The sequence below is a fragment of the Notolepis coatsorum genome (genome assembly GCF_963971535.1).
Source record: "Notolepis coatsorum genome assembly, chromosome: 19".
NCBI classification, from domain to species: Eukaryota; Metazoa; Chordata; class Actinopteri; order Aulopiformes; family Paralepididae; genus Notolepis; species Notolepis coatsorum.
In genome coordinates, this window is record NC_140183.1 from 54,921,375 (window position 1) to 54,935,815 (window position 14,441).

At 42.3% G+C, this 14,441-nt stretch overlaps 1 protein-coding gene across 1 annotated transcript in view; it reads left to right on the forward strand.

The window, feature by feature from the left end:
• The first annotated feature begins 2,074 nt into the window (after positions 1–2,074).
• inpp5b (inositol polyphosphate-5-phosphatase B) overlaps positions 2,075–14,441 on the forward strand; it is a 59,742-nt gene continuing 47,375 nt past the window's right edge. Inside the window, exons 1-7 of the mRNA XM_084335857.1 lie at positions 2,075–2,173; positions 2,815–2,929; positions 8,516–8,632; positions 12,858–13,045; positions 13,651–13,762; positions 13,880–13,989; positions 14,101–14,236. Coding sequence (XP_084191983.1) covers positions 2,160–2,173; positions 2,815–2,929; positions 8,516–8,632; positions 12,858–13,045; positions 13,651–13,762; positions 13,880–13,989; positions 14,101–14,236 — 792 coding nt within the window. The 5' untranslated portion in view covers positions 2,075–2,159. The remainder of the gene's footprint in view (positions 2,174–2,814; positions 2,930–8,515; positions 8,633–12,857; positions 13,046–13,650; positions 13,763–13,879; positions 13,990–14,100; positions 14,237–14,441) is intronic.

Sequence of the window (14,441 nt, forward strand, 5' to 3'; positions counted from 1 at the left end):
AACTGTTATTGTTTGTTTTTCAAACGTTTGTCCTACGATTGTGTCAAAATAAAGTATTCAATCAATCAATCAATAAATACAATCAATCAATCAGTCACGCACAAGCACCACTATTTACCGATAATGATTAGCCTAATTTGAGAGAATAATAAACTATAATACCATGTCTTATATTACACAACGGTTTTACAATTTTATTTTAAATTATATTATATACATTTTCTATTTTATTTAGCTTTTTTTCCACGGACCACCTACAATACCCTCGGTCCGCGGGCCACAGTTTTGGAACCACTGATCTAGAAGATGTCTCGACATGCATGCTTAACACATTGAGCCCGGGAGGGAGGATGTCAGTTGGAGGTGTGAGGAAAACTTCTCGCACAGTAGTTCCTGATGTAGGCCGATGTGGTTTTGTTTGTATGTAGCAGAAGCATAACAAAAATAGGAAGGAGCATAGCTGTGACAAGAAAATGCACAAAGTATTTAACACCAACCACTTTGAAAGAAGTCATCCAGGCTCTGGTTTTGTCACATCTTGAGTATTGTCCCAACATATGGTCATCGGCAGCAAAAACACATATACAGAAACTACAAATAGCTCAAAATAAGGCTGCCAGACTAGCTCTCCACTGTTCAAAGCGCACTAACATTGGAGTTATGCACAGAAATGTATCATGGCTTCCGGTTGAGAAATGTCTGCAATCCCGTCTCATTACTTTTCTCAGAAATGTTCAAGTTGTCAAAAAACCACAGTATTTTTATGATCATATAGTTTACATAAGAGAAGAACATGACCATATGACCAGACAAGCTACGTCAGGCCATCTACTGGCACCTAAACCCAGAACAAATCTACTAAAATTGTCTGTGACTTACAGAGCTATCATGGAATGGAACTCATTGCCAAGCTACTTCGCTGAAATAGAATCCAAAATCACTTTCAAGAAAAAATGTAAATACCATCTACTAACGAGCATGCACTGAACCCTTATGCGGTGAAAACCAATTGACTGTTAATTGTATTTATGCTGATTGCAGTGAGTGCTGCTCAGGAAGCACTATTTATTTGATTTTAATTTGATTTTAATACTTTTTACTAATAAATATCTTGTACAATATCATCCTAACTGAGGATGAGATTGTTAATGATGTTGATAATGATGTAATTGATGATGTAATTGATGTTGATGTTGATAATGATGTAATGTATTGATTATTGATGTATTGTTGTAAGTGCCGAACCCCAGGAAGAATAGCTTTTGTCAAGTGCAAAAGCTAATGGGGATCCTAAATAAACATAAACATAAACGCATGACAGAAATTATATTTTGTTATGCTTGACATGTACTACTATTTCCTATACTATAATGTGCACATAGCCAGATCAGAGTTTTTCTTTTTTATTATTGTATGAGATGAATTGAAGAAACCACATCACATAGTATAACATTATACAGGACAGTTTATTTAAAGACCACAGTGCCCCCTGCTGGTGTATCTGTACATGAACAGTCACTGCTCCAAAATAAATGTGTTTTTTCCCCCATTATTCTCAGCACTTTTTTAATGTGGTGTTCTCGCTGCCCGTTGCAGAGGTGACAGAGAATGACTAGTTTTGCCAAACACCCTGATACTCTGCCGGAAACCCTCACTCAGGCAAGACGACCCTGGTTGAAAATGAAACCCCTGACCCCACACTATCTGAATCCAGTATGTTGATTACAAAATCTAATTGATTTGAAAATGACTGCATCTGGATGTTTCGAAACATTCCATAGATGAAATGTTCCACAGCTTCTTGTCTGATGGAAATACAGAAGAAGAAGAATTTCACCCTGTTGAAGTGCACGGCTTCAGCTCGGTTTCACTGTGCATTCATGGGGGGGGGGGGGTAAAATCCACGTAAACCTTTTGGATGAAAATGTAGCATTTATAGGCATGGATTAATTGGTGAAAATTATGGTTGGATGAATGGTAAATAATCCCCAGTAGCAGCTCTACCCCACACCTCTCTCCCTCCCTGCTTTCTCCTCCACACTCATCCTTCCCTCATCTCTCTCTCTCGCAGTTTCTTCCTCGGCACATACAATGTGAACGGGCAGACACCAAAGGAAAACCTCCATCCATGGCTGAGCTGCACCCCCAGTCCGCCTGACATGTACTGCGTGGGGTAAGACACCCATCCGCCCGGTTGCACATCCACCCTGCTGCACAGCCCAGCAGTTCTGCACACCACTCCCATTACAGGCACACACACACACACACACAGAGACTGCTCAAACCTCACACCTCTGTATTAAGCCATAGATCCTGTTTTCTTTTAACGTAGGAGGATATTCCCACCCATATATGCTAATCCCGCCTCCCATTTCAGTTAAAAGGAACACGCCAACATTATGGGAAATGCTGCTTACAGTCTTCTCCAGAATCAGGCAGGAAGATAGATACCAATTTCCTCTCTGTGTGTTCAGTAGGAAGCTATCCAGCTGCAAATGAATGGAAGCGGACCACTAGCCTAGCATAAAACCCTGGGATTTTCGATATTTTTTTTGGCCAACAGCCTAGTGGTCCGTATCCACTTCCATTTATTTGTGCTAAGCTAGGCTAGCTTGCGGCCGGATATCTTTCTACTGAACTCAGAGAGGAAATTGGTATCCATCTTCTTGCCTGACTCTGGAGAAGGCGGTAAGCAGCATTTCTCATAACATTGGCGCGTTCCTTTTAACTTAAGCACTGTTGGAAGAGACTTATCAGTGTTGAACCACAGATAGGCTCAAAGACGTCTTGATATTTATATCTTCTGCCCCACAGCTTCCAAGAGCTGGATCTCAGCAAGGAGGCTTTCTTCTTCAACGACACGCCCAAAGAGCCAGAGTGGATGAAGGCCGTGTCCGAGGGCCTGCATCCTGGTGCCAAGTATGCCTTAGTAAGGACCTCCCCTTCTCTCCACCCGCTCTCAGACCAGTGTTTTCAATGCAGTGGTCCATTCAGCCAGTAGTAGTAGCAACCATAGCTCGTCCTGTGTACTTCATACTTGTCGCTCGATGAAAGATCGGTTTGTTTGTTGTTGTTTTCCCACTGGTACTGCTGCCTCAAGTTTTCCACTTGTCCGTTTTCATTTTTAACGTTAGTAGTTGGGGAATTTCGTATAAACGGACATCTGTAGTCTACCGCAACCATATAACTGTTTAAAACTGGACAGCAACAGGGTTTGAAGTGAACATGATGTCACTGCCAGAACATGCATTCGCCCTCTCTCGTCGCAGGACAGGGCAGTAGGTTAATCTATGCATTCGCTCACCACAGTCGATATAATATATACATTATTTTTTACCGGCCACAATGGCTGTCAAGATTTATAGTTATATATCGTTTCCGCACTTACTCGGTGAGGCGAGGAGGCGCGCCCCGAGCGTGCTGTCACTACCGGAGTGAAACGCTCTGCCGGACGCGATCCGCTCCGGGGACAGTGGCAGCCTGGCAGGTGGGGAGTTTTACTGGGGCGATACACCTGTCAAACAGTAACGCTGTGTCTTAACTGCAAGCTCAGGGAGGACATAAACCTCCCGTGGAGCAGAAGGGTAAACTAGCTTGATCTTGATTTTCAGTATGCATTTTTATCAAATTTAATGACTGACTGCCTTTCGATTTTTCAGGTCATTGTTAAAAAAAGATCGGTCGACCCCTGCCTAGCCAGTAGGGACCTGTGAATGGCTCTTTATAAGGAAGATTTAACATTTTCAGCAATTTCCTGAAGAATTTAAGTGTCAGATAAATTTACCCCAGAGCCCAGTGTTCTCAGTGCAAAGAGAGAACCCTCTGCAGGTTTTTCCATAAAAAAATATACCCATGAACGCGTAGTACATAGCGTCAATTCCTGCTTATTAGGATTCAGCCACGGTCTTTACTACTAGGTGGTATTGCTTCCCTCCTCTCTAAACGCAGACTAAAGTCAACCGTCCTCCTATTCTTTGCGCTCATCTGAAGGCCGTACATGAAGATGTGCCTCCTCACACAGCGGCAGTACAATGACACGTCATTTCTCTCCGCCTCCCTTTGCCCTTGTGAGCTCGGCACACCCGGCTGCCTCCTAATTGACACAGCATACTGTACGCCCAGCTGTCTGAAGAATGGATGTTTTTACACCATGATGTTCATGAGGCAGAATTATTACAATAGCCAATAGTAAATTTTCTCAATGATAAATCCCTATGCGGGTGGACTGCGCGGGAAACTAAAGTGACGTCAGTGGTTACGTCATTTTAGTTTTTTCCTGTTCAACCCTCTGTTCCACTTAATGTATTTGCCCATTTCTAAATCGGCTCGTTTAAAAGAAATAAAGCATGAACATTGGCATGGTGTACCTTTCTGTTTGTATTCATCCACAATCTATAGCTCAAAATGAAAATATTCGCAATTAACACATTGACCGCCAAAAACGGCTTACGTCGTGTTTGCTGGCCATGCTAATTCTGCTAGACCACGCTGTACGACGTTATTGAGATCATATTAAATTTTTTCGCCATGGCATTCATAATTCCGCCACCCAGCCTCTGCTGATACAGTGGGACTCTGCACAACGCCTCAATACCGCCGCCTGGTGGATGATTGGGCGAGTTACAACCGGAAGTGGATCTGGTGATCTCGGTGCATCTGGGAAATCCGTCCGGCAGTCACATATCGTTGCGGGACTACAGACACACACTGGCGTGCATATGGATCGCTGCCATAACTCAATAATCGATATGATTTGGGCATTTATTGCGCCATACAAACCGGAAATGGATCTAGTAGATCGACGTCAAATAAGTGGGATCTTTTTCCTCCAGTCTCATCGGCGAACGGTAAGAGGACAGTAACATTACTTTCAGCTTGATTGTTTATTCTTTTCACTGCAAACCGCTCTGATCAATATATCACCCATACTACATAAAGCATTTACTGACGATCACGGAATTATAAATGACCCCCCCCCCCCCTTTCATCCGCGCATGATGAATCATAACGCATACGATCATGCACAGTTGCATTTTTTAATATAGCGTGTATCGCAATAAACGGCAGTTGATAATCTATATATGCGTTTATGCCTATAACTCACATTCTATTCTAATTACTGCAGAAAACGATAAAAACATACTTATATTCTAGAAGGTATTTTTGGAAGAATCTATTAATGAAAAAGTATAACGTTCCTACATCCTGAACGATAGATAATCGATGTTGAATGGGCCATAGTAATGTCAATTTAGCAATACAATTTAAAAAGTTATAGCCCTGCAAAGAAGGTGAACATATCCATAGGCTTAGACTGGTGGCAGTGAGCCTACATTGATGGATAGAAGCGTGGCAGGCAATGTGTTAATCGTAAACGTAGCAAAATAACAACATTTATGTTTTCGTTCACTGAGGAACTACACTGCCATTTTGGCGCTGCTGACTGACGTCACCACAGCGTAGACTCCTGGCTTTAGTCGCAGACCTAGGATCAGATTTCCCTTACATTCGATAAGCTTAACAATTCGTACAATGGGAAAATAACTGACCCTGAATCTGTTGCTAGTATCTGTTTCACCCAACACTAGTTTATTTACCTAGTAAATAAAGTAACATATAACCACCATTTAAATTTTTTTTATATATTTGTATTTATAATTTAAATCGTATAACGTTATTTCGCTGCATATTAAATCACTGTAAATACTAATGTAAATCATTGTTTTGTTGTACATATTGTGTATAGTTTATAACATTATTGTTTTTTACATGACGTTAGTAGCTAGCTAGCTTGCTAGCCTTTTCCGAAACTCCTCCACATGCCCCGATTTAAAATGGTTCTCTCCTCTTTGTATACTTTTGTCCTCACAAACAAAGTATTCTGCCAGGGAACTTATGGACACGACAGTAGTAGTTATAAGGTTTTTGAGCTTGTAACGTTAACGTTAGTTAGCTATCGTGGTATCAGCGGGCCGTGACATGTAGCTAGCTAGCTTTCTAGCCGGCATGATGCATGCAGTGCTTTGCCCCACAGGTCTGAGAAGAGGACCTGCACATTTTACTCGTTCCCGAAACTCCTCTACATGCCCCAATTTAAAATGGTTCACGACAGTAGACATTGCTAACGTCTAGTACGTTTAGCGGGGTAACGTTAACGTTAGCTAGCTAGCTAGCTTGGTATCAGTTTGCCGTGACGTAGATTAGGCGACAGCCTAACAACAGGCTGCCTACTGAACAACAGGCTGCCTACTGGTAAATGTAGTTCTTTTTTTACGACAAATTAAAAACCTTATAACTACCTTTATTTCAACCAAAAATGCTTAAACAATAATGTTAGTGGTAGAAGGGAACTCATTTTGTGCAAAAATGGAAGCTTGTCAATTTCCATGCGGCAGAATTGTTACAATAGCCAATAATCCATTTTCCCAATGATGAATCCCTATACGGGTGGAACAACCAGTGACGTCAGACTACACCTCCCTATAGGGCTGAAATTCTTCAATTTACATTTAATCTCAACATAGGTCAATACCGGTGCTAATACAAATACCTGGGATTCGATACAGATAGCAAAACTATAATTTTTTTCAATACCTTACCTTGCAGATTTATGTGACCAATCAGAGGCCTTGTTACATTTAGGATTGGTTAAACTTAAACAGAAGAATCGGCCAATCACCAGCCTTGTGTCTTGTAACAAACATGCTTATTGGCTCACTACTATAAAGTATAACATTTCTACCTGACCAATTTGCCGGTTAAAGTAGATTTGTATTTCCCTTTTTCTTTAGGCTATTATACTTATTATTTCATATTGATATATTATTATATATAATATTAGAGCCCTCAATTGCCATATTTTATGGAGTTAAATAAGGAATGAACCTCGTTGCATATGTGTGCATTTCACCAGATCACCAGAGGGCTTCAGAGTACAGGACCAGCTGCCAGGGGTACTGTCTTGCTCATCACTTGGATAGCGGTCGACACATTGGCTGTTGCAGGGATCAAACCTGTGACCTGTGTTTTAACAGGATGGTCTCTCTAAATGCCAGGCCACCCTGCCTTTTAGTTTGATTATGGTAGGATTTGTTATTATTTTCTAGGGCTGACCTTCAAAGCTTTTTTTGGCAATCGAAGCTTCGGGGCCAAGCTTCGATTTTAATTTGAAGCTTCGAAATGTTTTTATCTTATGTTGTGGGACTTGTACAGCACTTTCGTAAACTTTGTTGTTTTTAAATGTGCTCTATAAATAAAGTGGGTTGGATTAATTAATTAAGTAGCCCCTTTCGTGACTGTTTCACTCGGCTGTGTGATTTAATTCAAGGTGGATCGCTGTTGTCGTTTGAACAACTTCAGATTTCATGGGAACTACCAATCCCCCAAATCAAGAATGTTTAAGATGAATGAAGTAAGATTTTGATTGTTTGAAATATGGCCTGTGTAGACTAAACTATGCACAGAATTATGTCAGTCTACAAGGTCCGGATTCTACATGGTCCGGCAATGTAGACCTTGTAGACTCCACTACAGACCAATTATCAGTGAATGTTCATGCATTTTTAAGAAGGGCAACTTCCACAAAAAAACAAAGAACTCACCAAAACATCTCAGTAGCACCTTATCTAAATGTTATATTTCATATATGGAGATTCATATTTATTTATGTATTGCATGCATTTCTACATTTTATTTCCTATTTTGTTTATTCATCCCAGTATCTTTCTTTCTTATGTGTGGAATTCTACAAGGCGCGCGCGCACACACACACACACACACACACACACACACACACACACACACACACACACACACCTACACACCTACACACACACACACCTACACACACACGCACACTTACATTTAGTCATTTAGCTGACGCTTTTATCCAAAGCGACTTACAAGTTCTGTACGACAAGACAGCAAGAAGGGTACAACTCTATCAGCTGAGTAACAATGTTCATCAAAGTGTTGCGTGTTACAGTGTAGGTTAGTTTATTAGGACAAGTGCATGACAGTAAGGTTAGTCACGGTTAGATTTTTTTTTTTTTTTTTTTATAAATCATTTCAGATAATGGTTGAAGAAGTGAGTCTTTAGTCGACGGCGAAAGATTGGACGGGATTCAGCTGTCCTAACTGGGATGGGTAGTACACACACACACACACACACACACACACACACACACACACACACACACACACACACACACACACACACACACACACACACACACACACACACACACACACACACACACACAATCGAAGTAAAGAATTTGATTTTTTTTTTTGAAAAAAATATTTATATATATATTTTTTTTTACTTCGATTTTTTTTTAATGTTCGAAGCTTGTGCCATCGAACGAAGCTTCGAAGCTTCGAAGTATTTAAGACAGCCCTATTATTTTCTCACTGTATCTTGTGTGATACTGTCTCTTATTAGGTGTGTGTGTGTGTGTGTGTGTGTGTGTGTGTGTGTGTGTGTGTGTGTGTGTGTGTAACCACTGTGCTGCAGGTGAAGCTGGTGCGTCTGGTTGGCATCATGCTTCTGTTCTATGTGAAGAAGGAACATGCAGAGTTCATCTCGGAGGTGGAGGCTGAGTCCGTGGGCACCGGCGTCATGGGGAGAATGGTGAGGAAAGAGGCTTCTGCTGCTGTCACTGACCCTGACCCTCTTGCAACAGCTCGAGGCCCGTGTGTATTTCCTGTCCGCTATCGTATTGAAAATGAACTGCCCGTTCAGAACGTTTATGTCAAGTTTCAAAAGGGTTTATAGACGGCGAAAGTCAACAAACGAAACCAATCTGCCGACGAGTCTGGCTACAAGAGAGACTGATGGACAGGCGGACAGACTTATACTAGCTTAGCTCGCAGCTCAATCCACTGTAAACGCCTGCAAAAAGTCTCCAGTGTGTCCCTTTTGGGCCGGCGTTTTCCCTTGGAGCGCCATTCACCCGCGACTGCTCTTCTTCACGGCCGTCGCAGGATAACATATCCTTGTCTCGTACGCCATCTTGCTTACTTAGCAGTCTCTGCAGTGTGGAGCAGATGGCTGGCTGGTGTCCAGCGAGAGGCTTTTAAAAAATGCTGCTCCATCTTTCATTGTGGTAATGAGGGACTTCTTTATGTCCTGTGCAGTGAACAGCAGCCCTGTGCCCAGACTAGGTCATTACTATATTTGTGTAATATTCCATTACTGTCTGCCAGAGGCTCACATCTTAACTGCATATTACCTTAAATCAGCTCTCTGTTGTCTTTATTTTTTGTAATCGTTTGTTTGGTTCACATATTTCTCTGATTGTCTAATACAGTCGTGCCCAACCAGTCAATCGCGATCGACCGGTAGATCGCGCGCTGGTTTCAAGTAGACCGCGAGATTATTTTGGAAAATCATTTAATTTGATTTGATTTGGAGGGGAGGACAACACATGTTCATGCAGTCCTGTGTATAACAGGCAGTCAGGCAGCCTGAGCCAATCGATACCGTCTACATTCCGTACATTCCGGACAGCGAGCTTCACCCATAGGGATGCAAATTGATGCCTTTGTTTTCATGGAGTGGCATGAGTGGGGGTCGGGCCCATCACCTGGCAGGTACAGTATAAACATGGCTCTGAGACCAGCCTTGAGTCACTCGAAACTGCAAGATGAATGGAACACCACCAGCTAAAAAGAGGTTCATTCAGAGGACGCTACTTTTCAACAACGCAAGCAAGACTTCACTGCCGCCAGAGCCAGGACCCTCCAACGAGCTGCCGCCGCCAGGGAGCAGCTCCAACGGCGCCTCCGACGAGCCGGATAGCACCAGCGTCAGCGCCGCAAGCAGAACTGGAGCAGCCAAAAGACCAAAAACATATAATTTCCATGAAGAGTGGGAGGAGGCTTACTTTTTTGTTTATTTCAACGCAAAATCAGTCTGTCTGATTTGCAAACAAACCGTGGCTGTGCCGAAAAAGGGTAATTTGGAGCGGCATTATACAACGATGCACAAGTGAATGCGTTTAAAAGCAAGCTCACCATGTGGGCGAGAAGGCTGCAACGCAGTGACCTACGCAACTTTCCTCACATGCAAGCAGAACTTTAACGTCAGGGTGAGGACACCGCACAGTTTGATTGCACACATTATGAGGAGCAAGTTCAAAGCATCTTGTCAGAATTTGATAAGCGCTTCACAGACTTTTCAATACTTGAACCTGTTGCAAGCTCCATGTGTTTTCCATTTGGAACTGTAGATGTGGATGACATCACATCCAAAGTGGCCACACTGTTTAATCTGGACAGCCATGCTGTGGAGAACGAGATCCTCACACTTCAAACTGACATTGAGATTAAAGCCAGGGCAACACAAGGGATGAAGGCAGAGTTCTGGGAGCTACTGCTGCCTGAGAAGTACCCCAACCTCAGGAGATGTGCCATGAACTTAACAGCATATTTTGGATCAACCTACCTGTGTGAGTCTGCTTTCTCTCACATGAAGATCATCAAGTCCAACTAAGTACAGAACCACATTGACAGATGACCATCTTGTGGACTGCCTGAGGCTTGCAACCAGCTCCTACAACCCAGACTTTGAAAAACTAGCTACCGGTACTAGGGATGTCCCGATCCGATCACGTGATCGGGATCGGCGTCGATCACGTGCTTTTCAGAGGATCGGGGATCGGGAAAAAATAATAATAAAAATCGGCAGTCAAAAAAAGAAAAATTTTATTCAACAAACATGACCATGTCCACGTCTTAAACTCATACGGAGGCCTTAGTTTTGGTTTTAAATTACATATAATATATCATCATTAATGTATTTGTTGTCACACAGAGCAGAATAATTGTCCACAACAAACACATTCCCCTTTAATTTACACCGTTGCAACAAACACATTCCCTTTAATTTAGACCGGCTCCACATCACAACAACAGTACAACACGTCGCTCCCGAAACACGGTTAATATCCACTGACTTGAGCAGCTAGACTTAATGTCAGAGGTTTGGAACTAAGCATTTTAAAATAGAAAGTCAAGCCAGTTGCAATGTTTGCAAGGAGGACAGGCTGGAGGCGAAGTTTTCAGACTAACTTTTCACCTGGAGGATAACGTGACTGAGGATTATCGTCAGCGTTTCAGACCAGAATGGACCATTACGTAAGTCGAACACTGAATGTATACTAATGTGCAAACATATATTGAAACTTTTAATATTTCTCATATGAAGCAGAAGCACATTTCTCAGGGTGAATGTAATAACAAAAGCCTCCGCGCTCGCGCCCCGGACTATAGGCAACAGATGGGCTTGTCTCGCTCTGCCAGTTTCTGACAAAAATGCGTCAAAATTGATTACTAATGTGAAAGATCGGATCGGAAACGATCGGATCGATAGATATTTAAAATCACATGACCGGGATCGGATCGGAAGCAAAAAAAGGCGATCGGGACATCCCTAACCGGTACCTCTTCCCAGTGCCAGCGTTCTCACTAAGGTAGAGACATTTAATAAAATAAAAAAACAAGATAAAGGAGAACTATCAGTGACTGTTGACGGACCTTTTTGTGGAATTGTTTTTTGATTGTATTCCATTTTGCAATGTGACAGCTCTGTTTACACATCATTCCTATTCCCTTTTAATTGTACATATATCTTTGTTTTGATTGTATTGTTCCACTTTTGCTTTGGCAATGTAAACACATGTTTTCTCATGCCCATTGAACGGAGTGTGTGTGTGTTGTCAGTGTGTATGCAGAGTGTGAAATAAATGTGAGAAGTTACAGTTACTGTCTTGTCATTCTTGTAATTCCTACACTACACTGTTACAATGATATATAAAATAGCATATTATATTATATACCCATTCAATATGCACATGACAGAAAATATTATATGCCATATAATATTTTCTGTCATGTGCATATTGAATGGGTAATACTATTACTACTAATACTAGCCTTATGCACCTTATGACACTGTGAATATATTTTTCAGTTAGTTGAATCTAACTAACTGAAAAATATATTCACAGTATTCACAGTGTCATAAGGTGCATAAGGCTAGTATTAGTAGTAATAGTATTACCCATTCAATATGCACATGACAGAAAATATTATATGGCATATAATATGTTCTGTCATGTGCATATTGAATGGGTATACCATTCAATATGCACATGACAGAAAATATTATATGCCATATAATATTTTCTGTCATGTGCATATTGAATGGGTAATACTATTACTACTAATACTAGCCTTATGCACCTTATGACACTGAATATATTTTTCAGTTAGTTAGATAGTAAATTATATTGACCTATTTGTTTACACTGCTTGTGTTGTTTTTACTACCTGTACCCCCCCCCCCCCCCCCCCCCCCCCCCCCCCCCTTCCACCATGCTGCTATTATGCCTGAATTTCCCCAAGGGGATCAATAAAGGAATATCTTATCTTAGCCGAGAGTAGGACACATTTGGGCTGGTAGCTCTCGGCTAGGTGGCAAATTAAAAAGTAGATCTTGGTTCAAAAAAGGTTGGGCACCCCTGGTCTAATAAAACACTCTCTCTTCTCTCTCTCTCGCTCTTGCTCTCTCGTCTCTCTTCTCGGTCTCTCTTCTCCGTCTCTCTCTCGCTCTCTCTCTTCTCCCTTTCCGTCTCCCTCGGTCTCTCTCCCCTCTCCTCCCTATATTTCCCTCTGTCTCTCTTCCCTCTCTCTTCTCTGTCTCTCTCTTCTGTCTCTCTTCTCTGTCTCCCTCTCTTTTCCCTTTCTGTCTCTCTCTTTCCCTCTCTTTCCCTCTCTCTCTCTCTCTCTCTCTCTCTCTCTCTCTTTTCTGTCTCTCTCTTCTCTGTCTCTCTCTTCTCTCTCTCTTTTCACAGGGCAACAAGGGTGCGGTGGCGATCCGTTTCCGTTTCCACAACTCCTCCGTCTGCGTGGTGAACTCTCACCTGGCGGCCCACGTGGAGGAGTACGAGCGGAGGAACCAGGACTACAAGGACATCTGTAGCCGCCTCCAGTTCCGCCAGCTGGACCCCGCCCAGCCGCCGCTCGCCATCATGAAGCACGAGTAGGAAACACTCATGTGTTTACAGGGTTAGGATGTCGTTTTGTACGGATTTAGCCGTTTCAAAAGGAGCTATTTACTAGGAGTTAGCTCCCCTGCCCAAAACCTTTAATCCTAAAAATCTCCATTGCTAATTTTGGTAAAAAGAAATTTGTTTAGAATTAATATCTAGGATTAATGTGTAGGGTTTGCTGTATTGGCTAAATATAATACAGTATATTCTCATTCACAAGCTCTACTCAACAGTGATTTGTGATTTGCTCTCATCATTTTCAATCACATTGACCATTTAGTTTCATGCACATTTGGAAAGAAGAGGATGACGAGTAACAAAACCTTCATTTCTCCACTCATAATGTCCCATTAAGTATCTAGTGTTGCTAAAGAGCGCATCGCCCTCAGTTATTCAATTCAGGTTCCTGCGCTGGAATAAGGTCAACAAAGTGTTGTTACCAAAATATATTTATATTCTCAATTTATAAAACATCGTAAAATGAAAAAAAGGAAAACGTGCAACTTTTCTCATGCCGATGATTGTCCAGCCTTCTGAGTGAAGAGGGTAGGAATAGGGTGCATCACCTAGGCTTCATATCCTCTCTCCCTCCCAGTGTGGTCCTGTGGCTCGGGGACCTGAACTACAGAATCGGTGACCTCGAGGTCGACCACGTGAAGGATCTGATCATCAAGAAGGACTTTGAAACGCTGCACAGTTATGATCAGGTAAAACCTCTGTGGTTTCATCTTGCCATCGTTTATATAAAGAAAAAGAAGTAGGTATCTGTTTTCCTGTGCTGTTGGGTGTGAGTGGTGACACTGTAATCTACCTGTGGTCCTCAGCTGAAGAGGCAGATTGATGAGAAGGCCGTGTTCGTCGGCTTTGTGGAGGGAGAGATCGAATTCCAACCCACCTACAAATATGACACTGGCTCCGACCAGTGGGATACAAGGTGCTCCCATTAATAGGCCTAGATCAAGTTCCATACTGTTACTACAAATAAACATAGTAATGGCGGTAACCAAAAGATGTATTGAGTTCTGTCATCTTCTCTGGTTTTCAGTGAGAAGTGTCGCGTGCCGTCCTGGTGTGACCGGATCCTGTGGCGAGGGAAGGGGGTTAGGCAGGTGCATTACCAGAGTCACATGACTCTGAGGACCAGCGACCACAAGCCTGTCAGCTCACTGCTTGAGATTGGGGTAGGTGACCCATACCCATTTGTTTTGGCTCTTAACACTTTCAGTGCCCAGCAGGGGGCGCACATTTAGTGCTTGAATGCCCACCATCCACTTCAATGTTAGCATTAATATCGCCTAATCTATGTTTTAAATTATGGCTATGTGTCTAATCTGCCCGTCGCTTATCAATGACTCATTTTCCAGTCAACATTGTCGAAGCGGATTG